Genomic DNA, 20,548 nt, shown 5'->3' with positions numbered 1-20,548 from the left:
CTTATTAACATTCACTGTTATTAGGATAAATAATGCTCAAATATGCTCTGGACCTTCCATAAGATAAACTAATCATGAGCCTTATTTTCCAGATGTTATGTTATTCTTTCCTGATTGCTTTCCATTTAGAGAATCTCTTGGACCTATGATCACCGAGGCTACATGGTACTGCAGTGTGTGAAGCATTCCTGCCCAGGACACTTAAACACCGTGGTGTAAGAGACATTTTCTCTTCCTTCTCCTTTAAAGTCATACAGTTAAACTTTGACAAGTCTGGCCTATCTCATAATTTCTAAGTATCAGTGGGAGCAGTCAAGTAAGAAAACAAAACCAAGATTTTTCTCGTGTTGCTTTGTCACCAATACCCAAATACTAACGAATAAATATTTATTTTGCCTACTAACATTTAAAGTACATTTATTTCCTGCACATCTGTCTTGAATTCAGGGCAGAAAGTATGTTGTTCAAACTTGTACTTCTGTTAGCAGAGCAAGCTCTGCCACAAATGTAAATTTCAATAAAATAATCTCAAATCCAGATTAAAAGGTTGAGCTTTACTGGCTGTTAGGTGAACCTGCCTGCCCTTCCCCTAACTTTTTTCCTATTATATTCTTTTATATAACATTCTTTTGCTGTATGAGTGACCAACAGTGAGTTGAGGGCTGTAATAAAAAGGGTCTTGGTCCTCCATATATATATTTCTAAATTCTGAGTGGGATGAACAGCTTCACCAAATTCTGTAGATTATCAGTGTCCCAGAGGGAGTGGGAAATGACTTATTGAATGAGGATATGAGAAAGGTGGTCCAAAATTCAGAGGCAGAAATAGCCAAACCAGTTCCAGCAGAGCCAGGGCTATCAGAAGGTGCTGTACAAAACCTTGCAGAGCTACAGAGTATTGAGCCATAGCAGAGGTCACACAGTGCCTAAAGCGATGAAACCTGTTAAGAGAAATTTACTGAATTGCAAAATATTACAGACCACTTCAAAAGACAGAGAATTACATACTCCATTTTTGCCAGACTTCTACTTTCAACATTTACAAGGCACGTTTAGACTAAGATTAATTTCTGGTTTGGAAATAAACGCTATATATAAATCTGATTGTGTAGTAAATGTAACATGCATGAAACATGAAACTTGCTTTCCTTCTGGCTGACATCTTCAGTTTAATTTTTTCCTTCTATTTTTACACACACACACGGGAGGATTTTTTGCTGTTCCTACTTCACTTCTTAACACAACCATAAATTTTGGGGAAGGCACTGACAACCATCGTTACAATTTCAAATTCCTTTTCACACTTCATGTGATAACAGAGAACTAAACAGAGAGATCTTAAATAAAAGACACGGCCCCTAAGTGCAGAAACCAGCTTAACCTGCAATTATATATTAATGTCTAGTCATAGATTACCATATGCAGTTAACCAGACTTTTGTTGGATGCCTAATTTAAGCACACATTGCATCTCTGAAATGTTAAGAAAAAACCCAGAAGACTAATGTTAAAACTGAAGGTTTTTTTCGCTAGGAAGAAAAGCTGAGCTATAGAGGAAAAATATGTAAAAGTTGCTTGTTTGGCATTTCTCAAGCTCTGGCTCTACTAAGCAGCCAAATACAACTATATTCCCAGTGGGAATGTAATACTGGATATTTGGGGTATAGTGAAAATAAATAAATAACTAAACCGAGGTAAAATTCCTGGATAAACTGTTTTGAATGGTTGATAGATGTTTGTGAAAAAATAGATGTCAGTAAAACCTTGTGTGAAACCAGAGAAACCATGAGGACTCATTTTTGTATTAATAACATAGAGAATAACATAGACTGCAGAGACCAACATTTCTTTCACTTCTAGCCTAAACTGCATAAAATAACTGGAGTTCTGTTAGCAATTAGAATACACTAAAAAATCCCAAAAAAACAAACAAAAAAAACCCCACACAAAAAACTACCCCAAAAACCAACAAAACCCCCCCAAACAACAACCCAAAAAAACCCACGAAAGAAAACCCGAAACCAACAGACCTCACTTTAAAGCACTACTAGACAGATGTGCTAGAGTTCAGTACAAACATGCTGTGCTTATTACAACTACTCCTTCCACATTGTAAAAAAATGTTTTAAAAGCAACCAGGGTTTGGGAGTTTGTCTTACTAAACCTATTCCAAAGTAGGGAACAGACAATTGTAATTCTACAAGCAGACACTTCACAAGGATTTCATCATCATCATCATCAAATAAAGCTATTTATCACATTTTACAATATTCTGAGATCTTCACTAAACACTATCTGATCAAAGATGCATGGAAAAGTAGCTAAATGTTCAAGATTAGTCAACAAAATACAATAAACAATTTGAATTTTCAAGTTTCCAAAACAATCTTTTATCAAGGATTACTGCTTGCAGACAGTATGTCACCATTGTTCTGTATCTTAAAAAGCAAACATTACACTTAAAAAAAACCCCAACCCCCCCAAAAAAAAAACTTGACAAGATATTAAATACAACATTTGCTCAGGTTTCAAGTTATTGTTTAACCTGCTAGTTCAGCACAATATGAATTAAAACTTTAAATCCTAAATTTATTAGGTGAATTAATGCCCAGCACTATTGTTTTCCCCTATGTTCCTAAAACACAATTTGTTTAAATGGTTAGAAAAATAAGACACAGTGACATGCAAACCAAGAAATGGACTGAATTAAGTTTCCCTCTCTTTCTGGGTACTTTCTACAGCCATTAAAAAAAAATAAAATAAAATAAAATAAATTTTAAAATTACAGTTCTTCTGCAATTTGTATGAACACTGTTTCCCACAGATATGTACTGGATGTCATAGAGGGAATATTTACAAGAAAGTCTATAAAGAAAGTTGCCTAGTACCACAAATACTTGGAGTGGGGAAAAGAAGTTTCATTTGACTGCCTTTAAAATTTATGAAAAATATTGCTTGTGTTGTACTGAGTGTTATATAGGTAAATGTACATTTCACTACCTATTAAACATGGCAAAATCTCAAGACCACCCTAGGGCACAGAGAACTCTGGTCACATTTTTTGCTGTAGATATTTTCATATATCTTAAATCTTAATGTATAAAGATGCAAATATGCCAACTGCTTATTTGCTAATGTAGGCACTCTAATATTTTTTTAACTTCTAATATTACCTTCTCATTAGCATATTCAAATTGCAGCAGATAAACCACTGAGCTGTAAAACTCAAAAATACGTAGAAACTTTAGTTTTTTACAGGCAAGTAAAAGAAGTGCATACACAAAGGTGAAGTTAAATAATTGGGCTTGTGATTTTGTATTTTCTCCATAAGCTTTGTGGCTAGATCACTCAGAGTATTCTGCACAGAGTCACTGATGTCAGAAATATTTTTTGGTGAGCTCTATCCTCTGTTTTCTTTGCCCCCACCATGCAATTTTTATTAACCTCAACCACTTTTCCTTCATGCCCATTTTATGTTCTTAATAAAATAAAATTAACACCAGGATCTTAGAACCATTTCCACAAACTCTCCCACCAGACAAAAGTCCTCTCATGTTTGTTCAACCACTTCTGCACAGCAAGGGAATCAGAGCACTACTAAATTTCCCTTTGCAAAAGTTGTAGAAAACAGCTATTGAAAGAGGAGTACACAAAATCTGTAAAGAGATCTTAGATGATCATGTGTGCTTAATATTGTAATAGGATAAAGGTTAAGCATAATATTGTTTGACCCCTTCAACTACTGACATTCATGCCATGTTATTGTTAGTGTTGCATGTTAAGCAAGCAAATTTTCAATGAACTTGTGTTGGCTTTACCACAGACACAGATGTTAGGCGGGCTCCTTTGTTCATAAGGTTCTCATTATTAACTGAAACCAAGTTGAATATTTGACTGAAGGAAAGGACCATATCATTGTTTTCAGATTTTGCTCTATGACTTAACTGAACTACATCTGCCAGCTTTGGAAATACCAAGTACTTCTTGGCGCCAGTACTGGCGCCTTGCTCTATGACTACCATCTTAAGTGCTTCAGCTTGAGGAAGTGTAGTAACCATCAAAACAGCTTAATAAAAACTTAAAACTGTGATTAAGGGTTACTCACTAGCTGACAGAGAGCTCTGAAATTTGTTCTATTTATGAATAATTTCACAAAAAAAAAAAAAAAAAAAAAAAAAATCAGAATAAACTGAATGCACAACTAAATATGTAGCCTAGAAAGTTCACAAGATGTTTTGTGATTTATGAAGTCTGTGTTATACTTGAAACCACATTTATTTAATAGATAGGCTGGCACTTCACAGGATCATTCAATCTGCTTCAAATCTATCCAACGCCTTTGGGAAACATAAGGGATGCTCTGAATATAAACACAATTCCACTTTCCACCTTTTTCACTACTGTGTCAGCATAAAAGTAAAAAGTATTACACTCACCCAGAAGTTTTCCCTTTATAAAAAAAAATGCTGTTGATGATGAGGGAACTCCACAGTTTGTGCCAACCTAAGTACAGGAACTATTTTATATAGCAAAATAATTCAACAGTGTAATTTATTTTTCTGGATATATCCTGAGGCTATCTGAATTTATTTTTTTTTTAAATAACACATTACACTTTCTTCCTCAGAAAGACTAAAATCAAGGTGTCTATATTTTATATCACTTAGATAACTGATGCAAAAATAGAAAAAGGAAGATAAATGACAGAACAAGTTGTTTTCAGAAAAACGAGGGGGACGGGCAAAAGTCTTAAGAATTTATTTTACATATCAAGGGATAGAAATAATGAAGATTTTTAGATTATTAATTATGTGATCTGAGCTCAAACCAAGACTGGTTATTTTACTTACCATGCTGAATGTCTTTCATGTCTAAATGAAGGCTAGACATTAATATTCCAACAGCTTGAGATCTTTTGTTACTTAGCAGCTTGACAACCTGCCAAAAGAAACCCAACTATTAGTATTAATCTTTAGAAAAATGTACAAGATATTTCAAGTTACTAGCAACAAATTCAAGAAATAGTACCTTGTGGTCTATATACATTTATAAATGAGTAATTTTATTCTTTCTTAAGTTTTGTACTGTTGCATAAATCTATTACAAGTGTTAGTAACTATGTCACCTAGTTGAGACTGAATACCAGTAGAGTCACTATAAAAGTTCCTCTCAACTTCCTCTTTCATTAGGATGCACTCACTCAACTCCACACTGATGTTACAGTGTATGAAACAGGCTATCATATAAAACAATTCCAACTGTGTCCATCTTAGAGCTGCTTTGGTTTCCAGAACTACACAATGATTTCCATCTTTCATGTAAACTAAAACTGTTGAGAATTTGTATTATATTTGAATATTTGACTTAGTAGGCACCAATGTGATTTTTATTTAAAAAGCAATATAACCATGCACATATTGGGATTTTTCTTTGCTCACTTTCAGGCAATACATAAGGTTCAGAAACTTTTTCATTTATAAAATAAACCAACAAACAAAGTATCAAGACATCAAAACATCTTACTTTAGGGGTATTAAAATTAGCCACTAAAATACACTTTCCTTCTTATTTGCTTTGCATGCAAAAGGCAAGAAGTAATTCACAGACTGTCTTCCACACAACTCCAAGCTGCCTGAATTCAGCTTACAGTGAATTTTATACCATTGGTACAAGAAGAAAATAATGCCAGGAAACCACCTTTATCTGCAAACCAGTGTGATTCTAGATGAAGTACTTTTTGGTGCAACAATTACAGAAAAAGTTAATGTTTAATCTACTCAGGTTGCTGAGTTTAAACACAGTTAACATAACTCTTGTGAATCACTTGGAGGGAAGAAGAAAATCCAGATAACTAGAACCGTAAGTTCAATTTCTTTTTTACATTGCAGTCAGTACATCATGTTTTGAGTTCCATAGCTCCTAACTTAACACCAAGGTTCTGTATCACCTAGGGCCCCACTGGCAAAATAATTTATAAATTAATTAGTAAAAATGAGTTTAGAAAAAGTAGAATCAAGTTAGCCAGAGTAAAGAACATCGTGATCCAATCCACATCTTAGAAAAAAACCCAAAATATAAAAATGTTTACCCTGTGGCCAACTTGGATTCACTTAAATTCTCAAGCCCAGGCAGGGAAACTGATGTTTGAGCAGTAGCTGGAGAGAAGTAAAAGCATAACCCAGCACTGGGACTGCTTAGGAAAGAAAACTTGAGAAATTCATGGTGCTTGTAGTACAGGTTCCCTGAGGATTTGGATGGCTGGCCAATATTTTTCTTAATTTTTTTTTTTTTTTTTTTTTCTTAAACCTTCATAACCTGTAGTTAGAACAGTATTTTGTCTTCTTTTCCTCATAGGTTCCTAAGTAGTTACAGTGAAGTGAAAATACAGCTTTCTGCTCATGCGTTGGAAAAACATCAGCCTCAGAAAGCATGGATGTCATAATTCCTCATAAGGTTAAAGACCTAACTTCAAGGCTCATCTGGAGAAAGTGTCTGCATTTCTTGTCACATATTCTGCAAAAATGAAGTAAAAATTGAATTGATGCAGGTTGCTATGTCAGCCAAAAGTAAAACCAAAGAAGAAAACAGACTAAGGCTTTGTGGTTTGCCCAAAACCAATGTTACAACTGCATTCAGGTGTGAATGGGTCCACAATATAATCTTTCCAAAAGAAACAGAACTGCACTGTTCTCTTGGAGGCCCAAAGAGCAAGGATGATCTGGAGCCTGTTCTTGGGACTCTCCAACTTCTAATGGTGTCATCACCCATATACTACTATATTTGCACCAAATTGTGAAATCCCTGGTTTTACTCGCCATCAGCAATCTAAAGCACAGGAAGGTATCAAGATACAAATACAGCAAGAGGATCAACACTAGAGAACAAAGGAACAAAGTAATTGTCTTGTTATTGCTCCGACTAGAAGAGGATTTCTGAGTTGGCACGATTCCCATTAGTGCTACAGGGCCAGATTTAGCAGCCCAGTAAATCCCTTCAAGTCTTCTGCTCCAAAAGGAGTCTGGCCTACAAGTTAGGAGGAAAAAGCAGCTGATTAAGCAAAAGGTGAGTGAGCTTATGGAGAGGAGAATAAATATTTACTGAATGTCTCATTTTGCGAGTTATCAGAGGTGTGGGGTGTGGTGGTGGATGCACTGCCCCCGTGAAGAATAGGGTTGCTGCCAAAACTCTGAACCATGACATTGAAAGAGTACCCAACAGCACGACTGTCAGGTGAATGGGTGCAGAACAGCAACAGATAAAGCATTTTTTATGTAGCAGCTACCAGTTTTGCCTGGCTTTATTTAAAATGTAGCCTTTATGTCAACTTTTATACTAATCTCTATTATGCGTTTCTTTCCCATTTCAGTCAATTGCATTAATACTATCATTTCCTCCAGTAGAATGGTTGTAACAATACAAGGCTAATTCAGAAAATATGAATATTAACATAAATGCCTAAAGCAATTCCCACATTTAAAAATAAAACAATAAAATAAATCAGCTGCACAGTCTGGGCCTACAGGCTACAGACAAGTGACGCCATTTAAGGGCGGAACAACAAAAGTTTGATAAATCCAATCTCTACAGGATCTAAAACCTGGGACACAATTCACAGCTCTTTTTAGTTTGCATTTTGAACTCTGCTTTAAACAATTATTTTTTTTTTTTCCCAAATAATTAAAAAGGAAGCTAGAGATATTATCTGCAGCACGAAGTCTAGGACAAACTTTCTAATTGTTGAGTGGTCTTCATTGTTACACAGTAAACAAACTACATGCCAAATTTGTTCCTGATTGTTTAATACAAGCAAAACCAGACAAAGCTGTTTAGTGAAAGGTAATTCAAGACACATGTTTTATGAGAACCCCGAAGAAAAAATACGGTGATTCCCTTTCTCCAGAATAATATTTAGTTAATGCATGGAATTTTTCAATGATTCTTGCACTCTGGTTCTGATTTTGACTGCCAGCATTAAGCTAAATTCTCCCAAGGCTCTCCCTGGATAAAGAAATCCTACTGTACATTACAAAACATTACATGAAGGGAACTCTAATGTACCAGGGCCTATAGCTTGTAGCTGTTGCAGAGAGCATGCAGTAACCACCAAGGTCCAAACAAGATGTTAAGGGACAAGACCAGAGCAGGAATGCAGTCACCTTCTCACTAAGCATTGTGACAACAAATCTTTTCTACAGATTCAAGTGTACTCCAATGAAAAATTGGCAGTCACAGAACAGGACTCATATCTTTTCCATCCATATATATTCTTGACAACTTATAGATATAGCAGAATAATATTAAGCAGCAGCATCTAAACATGCTGTTACATCAGCAAAACCTTTCAGTGCTTGTGAGGATACACAAACAAAATGGAGAAACCCACTGAGCTCTTAAGTCACAAAATGAGTTTCCAGGATTGTCAGATACCAAATATGTTTTTAAGTTTGTAAATATATATGATCCGAAGGAAATTAGGAAATTAGGAAAGAAATAAGATTGAAAAATGCATGTGGTTGATGGAGAATATCAACCTGGGAAGCCTGAACAGGTAGAGGTATTTGATATATAGATGCAGTCAGGTAAAACTGTGATTGAAACTAAGAAAACTTTATAGATACAGTTACAAAAAAAATACTATAATAAAAATAAATAATAAAAAAAGAGATCACATCCACACAGCATCTAATACCATACTTCTTACCAGGAAAATAACTAATATTTTATTTAATGTCATAAAGTACTTAAGGACATTATTTTTTTGCTTTAAAATGATGTATCAGTCAAATCCTCCAAAATTCCTGTCTGTGGGGGTAGCAGAACCCCAACTGTATCTCAGAAGAATACATAAAATTGCAGCAAATGATTGTGCCATTAGCAGAGGTAATAGTTCAATAAGTATGGTACAGAAAGCTGCTTGAAACAGAGCCTCCACTGTTTGCAGGGGGAATAAACACTCATTTTCAGAACATTAGTTTTCCCTGTTATTCCTTGTTAATGAATAAACATGAATAAACTTTTATTTGTTGACTCAATATGGCATTTACACTATGTACCAATTATTTTATGTTGCATTTTATTTCTAGGGGTATTTGTTACCATGCCTATGATCAATTTAAAAATTAAAAAATGCTAAGCATATTAACTAAAGAGTTTTAGTGAGACATCTTGTTTGCATCTAAGGTTTTTGAAACAAAATAAAGTATAGTAAAATAAAGTATTTATCTTCCAGGCTGGGGGGGAAGTTTAAAATCCTAATACCGATAGAGTAATCGTGGCCTTTCCATATCATAATATCTTTAACATTTTTATTTTGTTTGCATGACAGATTACAAACACATGGTCTGCACATAACATGGCAGTTATGTGCATATTCTTTTAAAAAGCACAAAGAATAGAAAACAACAACAAAAAAAAATTAAAAAACACCAAAGAGAGGATTATCAGTAACTAAATAGTTAGGAAAAGAATCTCTACAAGTCAGCTCAGCTCCATATGCTTATTGTGCCGACACTGGCATCAAGACTTTCTCATTATGCACGATTTTTCCACCAAATCCATTCAGTCAACACTGGCCAACATGCAACTTGTAACTACATTTTAAATATTGCATTTACAATCATTCTTGAGTATGTGTTCTTAATCTTGAGACTGTCCCTTTTCTTCCTGCTTTACTAATTACATGTTTTTAAGTGCTGCAACAACTGACAAAACATTTTTTACTCAGGTAACAGCAGTTTCCTAAGTTATCATTATTAATTGTACTAATTCTACACAAAGGGTCCTGAAAAAAATGCTACACAACCATGTAACCAAAACTAACATTGCAACTACCTGGCACAGCTGAACAAGACACTTCAAGAGAGAATTTTCACTCTTTGCTTGATTCATGCACCCTAAGTTTGACAAAATTCACTGTTTCTGAAAGCAATATCCAAGCCAAGAAAACCCCAGGCTTACAAGTTCTGAGAGAAACTTATTTAGACAGAATAAGTAGATGACAGAGAAACAGACCTATTATGTTCTATATTTCCACCTCCTCAGTTCTTAACTCCCTGCCTAGTTACCCATCTTTCCTCTTGACCCTTCTTTTCCAACCTGTCAGTATAAGATTAGGAAAATATTTCCAACTATACCTGAAGTCTCTCCTGAGGAACAGGAAGTGAGATATAGCCTTTAGAGTGGCAAAATATGAGCAACCCCTTACACAACTAACAAGATATGTATCTGATAAAACTTTTCCATATTTCAAGTCTATGAAACTATGTGGACGTGAACAAAACCAGACTTTTTTTTCTGTCTTAACACTAGCAAAAGGAAGGAGACACCCAAGGGAGGGGAGGGGGTTGGGGGCATAGGGAGGGGAAGGGAAGCCAACCCAACAAAACTCACAGCCTAAAGAGCTAAATTTTGGCAAAGCTATAACAACAGTGACTTATAATGAAAGCCAGACCACTTTAATAGGTAGCAATGGCAGCCCCACCTATAAGAGAGCCCGTAAAGGACTTTGAAGATTTAGTAGGCATTCTCACGGAGTGAGCTTGCACACATTTACAGCAGCTGAGAATTTGACACATACATATTAACAGAACAAAATAAATCACAGCTTTTGCCATAGCACCAAACGAGGGACAGTAAGAATGAAATCAGCTGCATTCATAAATAAATATTAACACTTGATTTTTTCTATTTCTTTGAAGTTTCAGAAAGGCCCTCATTCATTGCTAGATGCAATAGTGATTTTTTTTTTTAATATTGATTTATATTGTAGCAGGTTTTTTTCCAGATTAACATGTCAAGAAAAAAAAAACCCAAAACCTATTAGAACAAATACTCAAGTAAGGTGAAATTAACTCAGTCATTAACTTAAAAAAAAACAAACGGCCACAACAATAGAGGTGATTTTACCACTTTAAAAAGGGTCACTCTATAAATAATTATAGTGTGCATATCTATACACATACATAGTCAAATACATGCATATGATCAATGGCATATAACATAAATAGCTCTGTGTGTAGAAAAACAGAGTACTATAAAATAATTAACCTTTCACCCATTAAGACATTCCAAAACTATCAAATCTTTCTTCAGATTAGCTAAAATTTCTGCCCCCATCCCCCCGCCATGTGGCCTCTTCCGTAAATACATTTTTCTTTTGGCTTACAATAAAAACATTGTTTTATTCAAATCAGATGTTTACATAGAGTACCAAATACTTGATGAATTTGAAAGTTCTCCGAGTATTTTTTCCTGACTACTATTGCCAGGGTTGTTAGTACTTGAAATACAATCAATCCAAGCAACACATCCGCTCAGCACAGCCGCACATCAGTGCAAGGAGGAAAACCAATTGCCAGACCAGAACATTTCTGGAAAGCAGCAGAGCTTTGTGGGTCCTGGTTCTGTTCTGTACAATGCTCCTCCAGAGCTCAACAGGTGACAGAACACATCTGCTTTCCATAACATGTCCCTGTAAAAATCACTCCAGAAACACCATTTGTAAGATCTTTACAATACCCGTAACTATCATAGAAGCCGTGTAAGTCAGCAACCACTTAAGCAGCACTTGGTTCTTTCTATAAAAACATACTTGTGAAATTACAGCCATGCTTTCCCCAAATAACTGTTTCTTCTTCTAAATACGGATGGACTTCATTATCCAAGTGTTTACTGTGGTATAAATGAAGAGAATTTTAAAAATGAAGGCCTGCATTCCAAATTGCTGAGAGGACATACATAGAATATATTTGTGAAGCTGTTCTACTTCATTTGTCTCATGTCTATGCTACAAAAAGCCCAAAGTGTGCTTCATCTGCACACACAAAGCATTTGACTTGGACATCTGCAATAAAAGATAGCTCCAATTATAATTCTAATGAAAATCTGTGATTATCTCTGTTTGCTTGATCTTTTCCCCCCCGATAATACAGTTCAACAAATCAGACTTTTCCATTAGGCAATTTCTCTCTGTCTTGGAGAACAGTACATTTGTTTGATCACCAGAGGAAGAGAAAAACACAGGGGATTCTTTTATGTCAATTTAGGTAGGCCACAGGAATGTTCCTTCTAGATGACAGCACCTACTTAGGTTACCTTAAACTTCTGTGTGGAAACTTCTGTTGTAAACAACTTATTCTTTTCAAAGGAGTTAAGAACAATCTGTCATTTTAATTTAATTTTATCTACATTTTGTTTATGTAGTGACACCATTTGTAAATTTTTAGGCATTGCAAGAAAAATACTCATAGTATTCAAATCCACATCTCATGTTTATTCAGAATCACTGTCTTCAACCCATTGTTTACATCACAGAATTAAATAGTTATTATTTCTACTCTGCTTAGATATTTGCCTCGCCAAACCACATGAAATGTGAATGGATCAGCAGTCCATGGGCAAAGCATCAGGTATACCTTTTACACTCCTTTTTTTAATTAAAGGGCTACCATACTAAGTTAGTTAAGAATAACCATTAACAAGGGCTTTTTCTAGAAAGAGGGAAGAGGAATAAAGGTCTTGCACTTCAGAGATTTATTGCAGGACAGCAAGGTAGAGTAGCACCCTATTACCTTTACTCCCACCCCAGTTATTACAGCCTGGTACAGCACACAGGTACATGGTGCACAGCTACACCAGTGTGGATGCAATGTCCTTCCCATTGGTCCAGATAAGGGTTTAATCCAACAATCCAACACCTTGGGATAATCATCCTAACTTCCCTGCTAGTTCTGTTGACTGCAGCATGTTGCCAGCACAGCAAAGGGCACCTGAAAGTTTCTGTTGTTGACCAAAGTAGGTCTGTGGGGGCAAGACCTCCAGAACCAGGAGGTGGAGCAATCATATTCAAAGGTAAGATCTACCACATGGAGATTCTGGGCCCAGTGAACAAGCAAGGCAGAAAAAAAAAAATTAAAAAAAAAATTAATCTCATATAGCATTAACTTGTATGTTAAAAGATGACTGATAGAACAGCCTCATCTTGAAATAAGTACAGAATCAGGCAGATGAGACAGAACAAGAACTTTAACTGCTGTTAAGGATTATACATATAAAATTTTACTTGCAAATTATCATCTCAACACAACTGTTTTTTCATACACATACCAAGATTACAGCTCCCTAGTCATGGAAATATTCAGTTTCAATTCTCTTACCTCAGTGTTTAAAGCTCTATATTTAAATGTGCTTCCTATTTTATTTTATTGTACACCATTCCATTTTAAGAAACCAGTTTGATTAAAGTTGGATTTTTCCAACTATGCTTGTCATTTATGTACGCATAAAATTCATACCACTATATATAAAAATAACACAAAGTGAGAACTGTTATGGTTGATATAAAATTAGGAATTAGACTCTTCTTTCTCTGAAGACAATTTATATGCAGCTCATTACTTAGTTTATAAAATTAATCAGAGTAATTTATATAACTCATTGCACATGTGCAATACTTTTTGAAGAACCATATATGTAAATTATTTTAGTTTTATTTTTGTTAATCTTAAGTGGATAAAACACATTTTTTTAAAGAAAACACATACTTTTAAAGTAATATAAAAAAAATCTTTAGTCTTTAACACTTACAGCTTTGAAACCCATTCTACATTCTCTCCTTTTCTTATATGTCTATGTAGTGTACACAAATATGTTAATAATTTCACACCAGGCAAGATTCATCTCAGCTGCATGCAAAATTCCATCCTTATGTAAAAAACAATCCAAAAAGATCTGAAATTAAATGAGTACTCACTTGTTTAGTCTTTGTTTTTGTAATGGTGTCCGAGATGGGTTTCTTCCTCTCTTTAACAGCTGTTTTAGAAAACAGTTCTTCAAACTCATGATAATCTATGGAAGGCTCTTCAATTTTTTCCCACACAAGTGAAGCACTAGAATCTCTAAAGTTAAGCAAAAGACCTATGTAGGGCAACGTCAAACTAAATAAGGTCATAAATGGAGGAATGAAGGGATAATAAATAGCAGCAATTTAAAAGTTGTTGCCTAACTTTTACTAGTAGAATTTTGATAAAATATACTCTTGATTCTCCCCATACTTCTTTGTTTGCTTCTTTGTTTACACACAATAATGATCAGGTTAATTTACATTCACCCAGTTTTCATACATAGGAATATGAATAGACAGTGTAGAAACTATAAAACACACAGACACAGACACAAAGTAGAAATAGAGAGTTATCTGCAGACTGCCTGTGTGACAGTGCCAAGAACTTGAAAAGAAAGTAGAAATTAATCATTAAATAACAGCAGAAAGTTTTTACAATCAGTATTTGGAGATAAAGATTAGTATGGGAAATCTTTTTCATGACCAGGAATGATATTTTACAAACAAACAAAAATCACTTACACCCAAAAATGAGAATATCAAAGTCATATAAAAGTAGGGACTACACAAATAGCTTTATGCTGCCATGCAAATAAATTGCCATTTAGATCTGCCCGCTGAGTATACAAGGTGAAAAAAAGGATTTCTAGTCACAGGAGAAAAAAAAGAAGAGGATAAAATGCATTCAGAATATACTCTAAAGGGGAAACACTACCAAAACTATCAAGCTGCTCCAGAGAGCGTCCATATCTATCCTGAAAGTTGTGGGGAAGAAGAAACATGACATTAAAAAAAAACAAACAAACCACAAACAACAAAACATCTCACAGAATATTTCATTATATTTAATTTCACCCAGTCACCCCTGGATCTCTGATCAACACATGATATATAACCCCAAAGGACAGCTGGAAATCCTGCCTTCAAAGAGCTTTCACGTGCAAATAACGTTACTCAGATTTTGTGCATTTTAAACCAAAAAGGCACTGCATTTGCACTGTCAAATTAAATAAAGAAATAAAATCTTGTTTGCACTGAGGTTCTCTAGAAGACCTGCCTAGCAGCCAATAAATACTTTTGTTTATAACATACAACACTATCAGGACAGCCATACCACCACTCTCTTCACAGCTCTGGCTTACCTTTTGCTGTGGAGCTGAATTCTTGTCCAGTAAAGAGGCTTCATTGGCCGAGAAGGTTCAATCACATGTTTCCTGCTCCCTTTCTCCTGGTTCATCCCCATTGCAAATAAACCAGATGGTAATGGAGGAGGAAGAAACCCACAAACTTGTGGGACTGCTGGGTGGCTACTGCCCTGGGCTGGTGCTGGAAGGGGTGGTGCTCCTCCAGGCAAAGGTGGTGGTGCTGGAGGAGGAATCCCCAGCCCAGGCAAAGGGGGAGGTGGTGGAGGGACACCAGCCCCAGGTAGAGGTGGTGGAGGAGGAGGGACACCAGCACCAGGTAGAGGTGGTGGAGGAGGAACACCAGCACCAGGCAGAGGTGGTGGAGGAGGGACACCAGCCCCAGGCAGAGGTGGAGGAGGAGGGACACCAGCCCCAGGCAGAGGTGGAGGAGGAGGGACACCAGCCCCAGGCAGAGGTGGAGGAGGAGGGACACCTGAACCAGGGAGAGGTGGTGGAGGAGGGGGGACACCTGCACCAGGCAGAGGTGGTGGTAGAGGAGGAGGTGGAGGGATGCTTCCTCCAGGCAGAGGTGGAGGAGGTGGTGGCAGACCTGCTCCAGGCAGAGGTGGGGGTGGGGGTGGAATTCCCAAGCCAGGCAGAGGAGGAGGCAGGGGAGGGACACCAGCCCCAGGTAAAGGTGGTGGTGGAGGGGGAGTTGGGATGCCCCAACTGGGCAAAGGGGTGGGGACTCCTACTCCTGGCAAAGGTGGTGGTGGAGGTGGTGGTGGGACTCCAGCACATGGGAGAGAAGGGGCTGGAGGCAGCATCGTTATCCCGACACTTGGTAAAGGTGGAGGAGGAGGGGGTGGTGGCATGCCTGACAAAGAGTGGTCCAGGTGTGGCACTGCTGAGCCAGCAGAAATAGGTAGTCCTGAGCTAGGAAGGGGTGGTGGGGGTGGAACTCCTGCCACTGACATAGGAGTGGCAAGGGAAAGGCCAGGAGCTCCAGGCAGAGGAGTAGTTGGTTCATTGGCTGGCTGTGATGGGGGAATGCTACATGTGGGCTCTGGGGGCAAAGAAGGAGGATGTTCACTACAAGTCCCATTTACAGTACTTAGAGGCTGATGGGAAGATGGCATTTCTGTTTCTCCTTCAAATGCAGAAGACAAATTAACTTTGGGTTCTGGAAGAGGTGACTGGGGCATACTCTGTACCGATTGACTCGCATCCAGCGGCACCGAAATTAGCTTGGGTGACAGAATTAAGGAGATTTCAGAACAAAAGGTGGGCTGTAGTTCTAGAGATGGCAATTTCTCAATTGATCCTTCACCTTTGCCCCCTTCTAAGTGTGGGGGTGGGGGTGGCTGTGGCAGTGCATTGGCTGAAGGCATTGTGCGAGTTAAATACTCCTCAGTTGGTGATGTTTGTACAGATCTTGCTTGTGAAGCAGTCCTGGGTACAGTCTCCTCTCCGTTTGTTTGAAGAGTCACACAGACAGGGTGTGTGTGCTCCTTCTCCTGCTCTCTCCCATCAGTCTGTACCTCTGCAGCAGGGAACTGTTTCTCTAGTTCTGCAATTTTGGTCCTCAGATCCTCAATAGTTTGCTCAAGTTGCTGAATGACACTGGCGCGCTCCTCAGATTTCACCTCCAAATCACCCTTTGAAAGAAAATAAATATACAATAAGCACAAAATCAACAACATTCTTCATTGTATAAAAGAAATAAATTTAGATCAAGAATACTAATATTCCAGATGTTCAAAAACAAGCTAGTAATAAGAAACCTTGAAGAAGTGAGATATAATTTTGTCTAGCTGCATCTTACAGTTGAAGAACACAGCTTAAGAAAATCATTTGCTTCAGCATGAAATTACCTTCATCAGTATGAGCATCTTTGGACTCTGGTTGTATTTGGCAAACCCCAAAATTAGCAGACACACCTTTCTCCCCCTCACCACCCTGGTCAAGAAAACAACCAACCACTCAGCACAAGTAGCTCAAGCCTTTGTGTACCCATGGATACGTAGGCATGGCGGTGGGCAGGGCACTGCATTACTTTGATGCTGTTAACTGAAAAGATGTTGTTTCCTCCAGGGGACGTGCTGTGCATAACAGACTCAACATGCTACTGACCACTGGGTTTCAATATACACCTCAATGATACAATACAGACCAGGAATGCAGAACATAACAAACGTGCACTTTTTGAACACAGCTAATCTCAAAACAGAATAATTATGCTTTTCTCCAGCCAGCATGCTTGGGAAGGAAAAGAAGTAAGGCAAAACTAATTAAGAACTTTCTTTCCACCAAAAAAGTGAAATTTCTTTTTCAAGTGTCAGACTGTGTCTGTCATATTAGAAAAACTTTCCTGTCTTTAATGGTTACTCTATGTGACAATTTCTACAGCATCTGATCCTTCCTGCTGTAGACTTATAAGAACTCTTAACTTAAGTAATTCCTAACTTAAGTAATTACCTAACATAGGTAATTCCTATGACTTTAAATAAATACCAGTAACAAACTGTGATAAATTTAATAAAGTATCTACTTTTATCAAAAGTTGCTAAACGAAACAATCTACTTCAAAAACAGCCATTTGTACTTGTTCAGGAAAGTTTAACATGAGAGAGAAGAACAGACATAACTTTACAACACGAACTCTTTTAATAAAGAACTTATTTTTCTAGCTGCATATATTTATTTTTCAGTACTCTTTTACCCCTTTTCTTTACATTCGGAGTATAGGTCAGCACTTTAACCATTTAGTTGAATTAAGTTTGTCCTGCAATAGGTTTCCCAAGTGGTTTCAGCAAAAGAGTTATTTAGAGCATTCTATTTCCTTTTGTAAAACAAGCTTCATGGATAAGACTGTAGGCTTACTTCATAGGAAATATTTCAAATACTGAAAACTTACAGGTCTTGTAAGAAAGCCTACAAATAATTTTACAAAACCTGATATACTAATTGTCTTGATTTGTTTCAGGAAGAGGATGATTTTCATCTCATCCTTTGACACATGAAACATTTTAAAACCCTTTTTCTTTTTGAAAAATGAAATTCTAACTTCCAGCTGTGTACTATTAATAAAATATAAGTTTATGAACATTTAGAAAATTGTTTCTGCACAGAATTGGTTTTCAAATATACAATTTTAATTTTGCCTTTATCTTAGAGTTTCCCAGCTGTCTGTAAGCAGTTACAGAAGCAAAGCAGCAGCTCCTGCATTTTGAAGGACCTTGATCAAAACTCAGAATCCCCTTTGTTCTTTGAAGTTTGTGGAATGGCAGTTTAAACCAAAAGTTATAATTTATAACTAGGTCTCCCGGACAAATTTGAAGAGAAATATAAAACAGAGAAAGGAACATCAACAAGATTTTTCAATGAATAGTGAAGGAAAACACACTGAACATGTTAATAAACAGTTTTGTAAGAAGGAAAAAAGGCTTAAAAAGACATTTCCATTACAGACCACTGATGGTGCTTCAACATACTGTTTCCTCTAATAACTCAATAACTTGGAGCCACAAAGGTTTTGTTGAAGAACTTCAGTATAAAGGAGATAGAGAATATTGTATTGCCTCCCTTTATTTCACCTGCTCTTATTCACTTACCAGGCACCTGCAAATACAACAAGGGCTATGAATTCTTCAAAAGGGAACATCATCAAAGAAAGTGTGTTTCTAGGATTATTAAGGCCACACACCATTTTTCAGTTATTTGAGAACAAATCCAGTTTCCTCAGACTGTAACTCTTCTAAATTGGCATTTTAGAGTGTAAGAACACTCCACCAAAGATTTTATGACAGATACTGCTTCCTGGTGCTATCTGAACTGGAAAATTCATGCCTGTCAAAAGCAAAATGAAGGCAACGAGATCAAACACAATAATAAATTGTTTTTAAGAGATTTACCTTAAAAACAGCAGATCTCAGAACAGTTTGCTGTTTTATAAAATTTCTTTACATAGGAGATTGCATTCAACTTTTCACAAGAAAAGAAGGTAATCTTTGAATCCTGAAATTCTACCTGAACTACAGGAAAAACCTAGAATTCACTGGTTTACAAGATAATTTATTCTGCAAACTATTTCTTTTAAGAGAAGTATTTTTAATAACTTAAAAATAATGGCCAATAAAGTGAGATGATTAATTCAGAGAAATAAAAATGCATTGATAAATTAAAGTTACTTTTTACCCCATGCTTTAAGAAACAATTTTTCTGCTCTTCTTGAGACGCTGCCTTTCAAACAACCTGGTGATTTGCTACTGTGTTATTACCCAAGAATCACCAATATAACCAGGTTTTCACAGAAAAAGCATATTATGAGCAAACAAAACCTAGCTGTGAAGCAATTATTCAAAGGTAATTGCAAACTTTAAATTTATTTTGATTTAGAAAACAAAGAAACCAAGAAACAATAGAAAGCCTTGGTGTTTATATGCTTTGGTAATTAATTTTTAAGAAAGAAATCTTTTTCATTTTGACTTTTAAGATGCTCTCTGAGCAGTTTAATTAGCTCCCTTCCTTTTCCCTAGCAAGCAGTTTAAAGACTTCTTCTAGATCAGAAAGGGCTGTTTAAAACAAACATAAGCCACAGTGAGTTTCCACTATTCTCAACAAGGAAGAAAATTTAAAATTTATATTAAGCCAAATCAGAAATGAAAATTAGACAGTTTTCTTAGAAACATAAGCAAGGGGAGACTTAATTTTTCACACATGTAAAAGATGGTCAAAAGCTGTTGACAAGAACCAGAAGACCCAGATAAAAAATACACATAATGAAAAAAGGTTCATTTTTAATCCAAAGGACAATTCCACAGCAGAAACCTACGGGTTTTAAAAGACTTATGAGGGAACTCTCTCTTGCCTAGAGTTCTTACCCAGGACCCAGGTACTGTGGAACAGTCTTCTTTCTGTAAAGAAAGAAAGAAAGGTGGAAGCTTAAGCCTTGCTTTATCCAGGTGACTTGAGTGTGAAAGATGTCATCAGGTGAAAAATTCCAGAGGTGCACGGCTACAGGATGGAGCCCAGCATTCCTCTAACATGTTGAACATGTTCCACTTTCAGTCAGTGGGATGCTCAGTCTGGAACTGCTGGACTGACTGTGTTTGTGTTGTACTGATGGGCTTGGGTGTGTGTACAGCTGTACAAATGACCTGGGAATATTGGTTTTACCATGCACAGGTTTCACACTTGGATCTGCACATGTACCAAAAGCCTGTACATTACATCCAATTCATTCCAATCCTCTCATGTTTTCCACATGTGCACATCAGATGTCCAGCATGAAGCTGATCTACATAGATAGAACACACTCAGGATCTTCAAATGTGTTAAAGCTCAGATTGCAGCTACTTTCTCTACTGTGTCTGATTGTCCTAATTTGGCAGACAAGTGACCCAAACTACACATCTTCTATAACTAAATTTCTAAGCAGAAAATACTCCACACATCTGTGAAATTTTTTCATAGTCCATATGTATATATATGCACACATATACATATGTGTGTTCATATTATATGTTTATCTACATCTATCCAAACTTGCAATCCCTTATATACTTTATGAACAACCATTATGTC

At 36.6% G+C, this 20,548-nt stretch overlaps 1 protein-coding gene across 2 annotated transcripts in view; it reads right to left on the bottom strand.

Moving 5' to 3' along the window:
* The window catches only part of FMN2 (formin 2), a 150,067-nt gene that overhangs the window by 81,831 nt on the left and 47,688 nt on the right, over positions 1-20,548 (bottom strand). Inside the window, exons 6-9 of one of the 2 annotated variants that reach the window (XM_071739066.1) lie at positions 19,846-19,878; positions 14,981-16,620; positions 13,749-13,893; positions 4,849-4,936 (exon numbers count right to left, since the gene is read on the bottom strand). In XM_071739066.1, coding sequence (XP_071595167.1) covers positions 4,849-4,936; positions 13,749-13,893; positions 14,981-16,620; positions 19,846-19,878 — 1,906 coding nt within the window. The remainder of the gene's footprint in view (positions 1-4,848; positions 4,937-13,748; positions 13,894-14,980; positions 16,621-19,845; positions 19,879-20,548) is intronic. The other variant, XM_071739067.1, reaches the window with a different exon arrangement.

Source organism: Heliangelus exortis, chromosome 3, assembly GCF_036169615.1.
Source record: "Heliangelus exortis chromosome 3, bHelExo1.hap1, whole genome shotgun sequence".
Taxonomy (NCBI): domain Eukaryota; kingdom Metazoa; phylum Chordata; class Aves; order Apodiformes; family Trochilidae; genus Heliangelus; species Heliangelus exortis.
The sequence above is the reverse complement of the archived record's forward strand: the minus strand, read 5'-3'. Positions and strand labels throughout refer to the sequence as shown.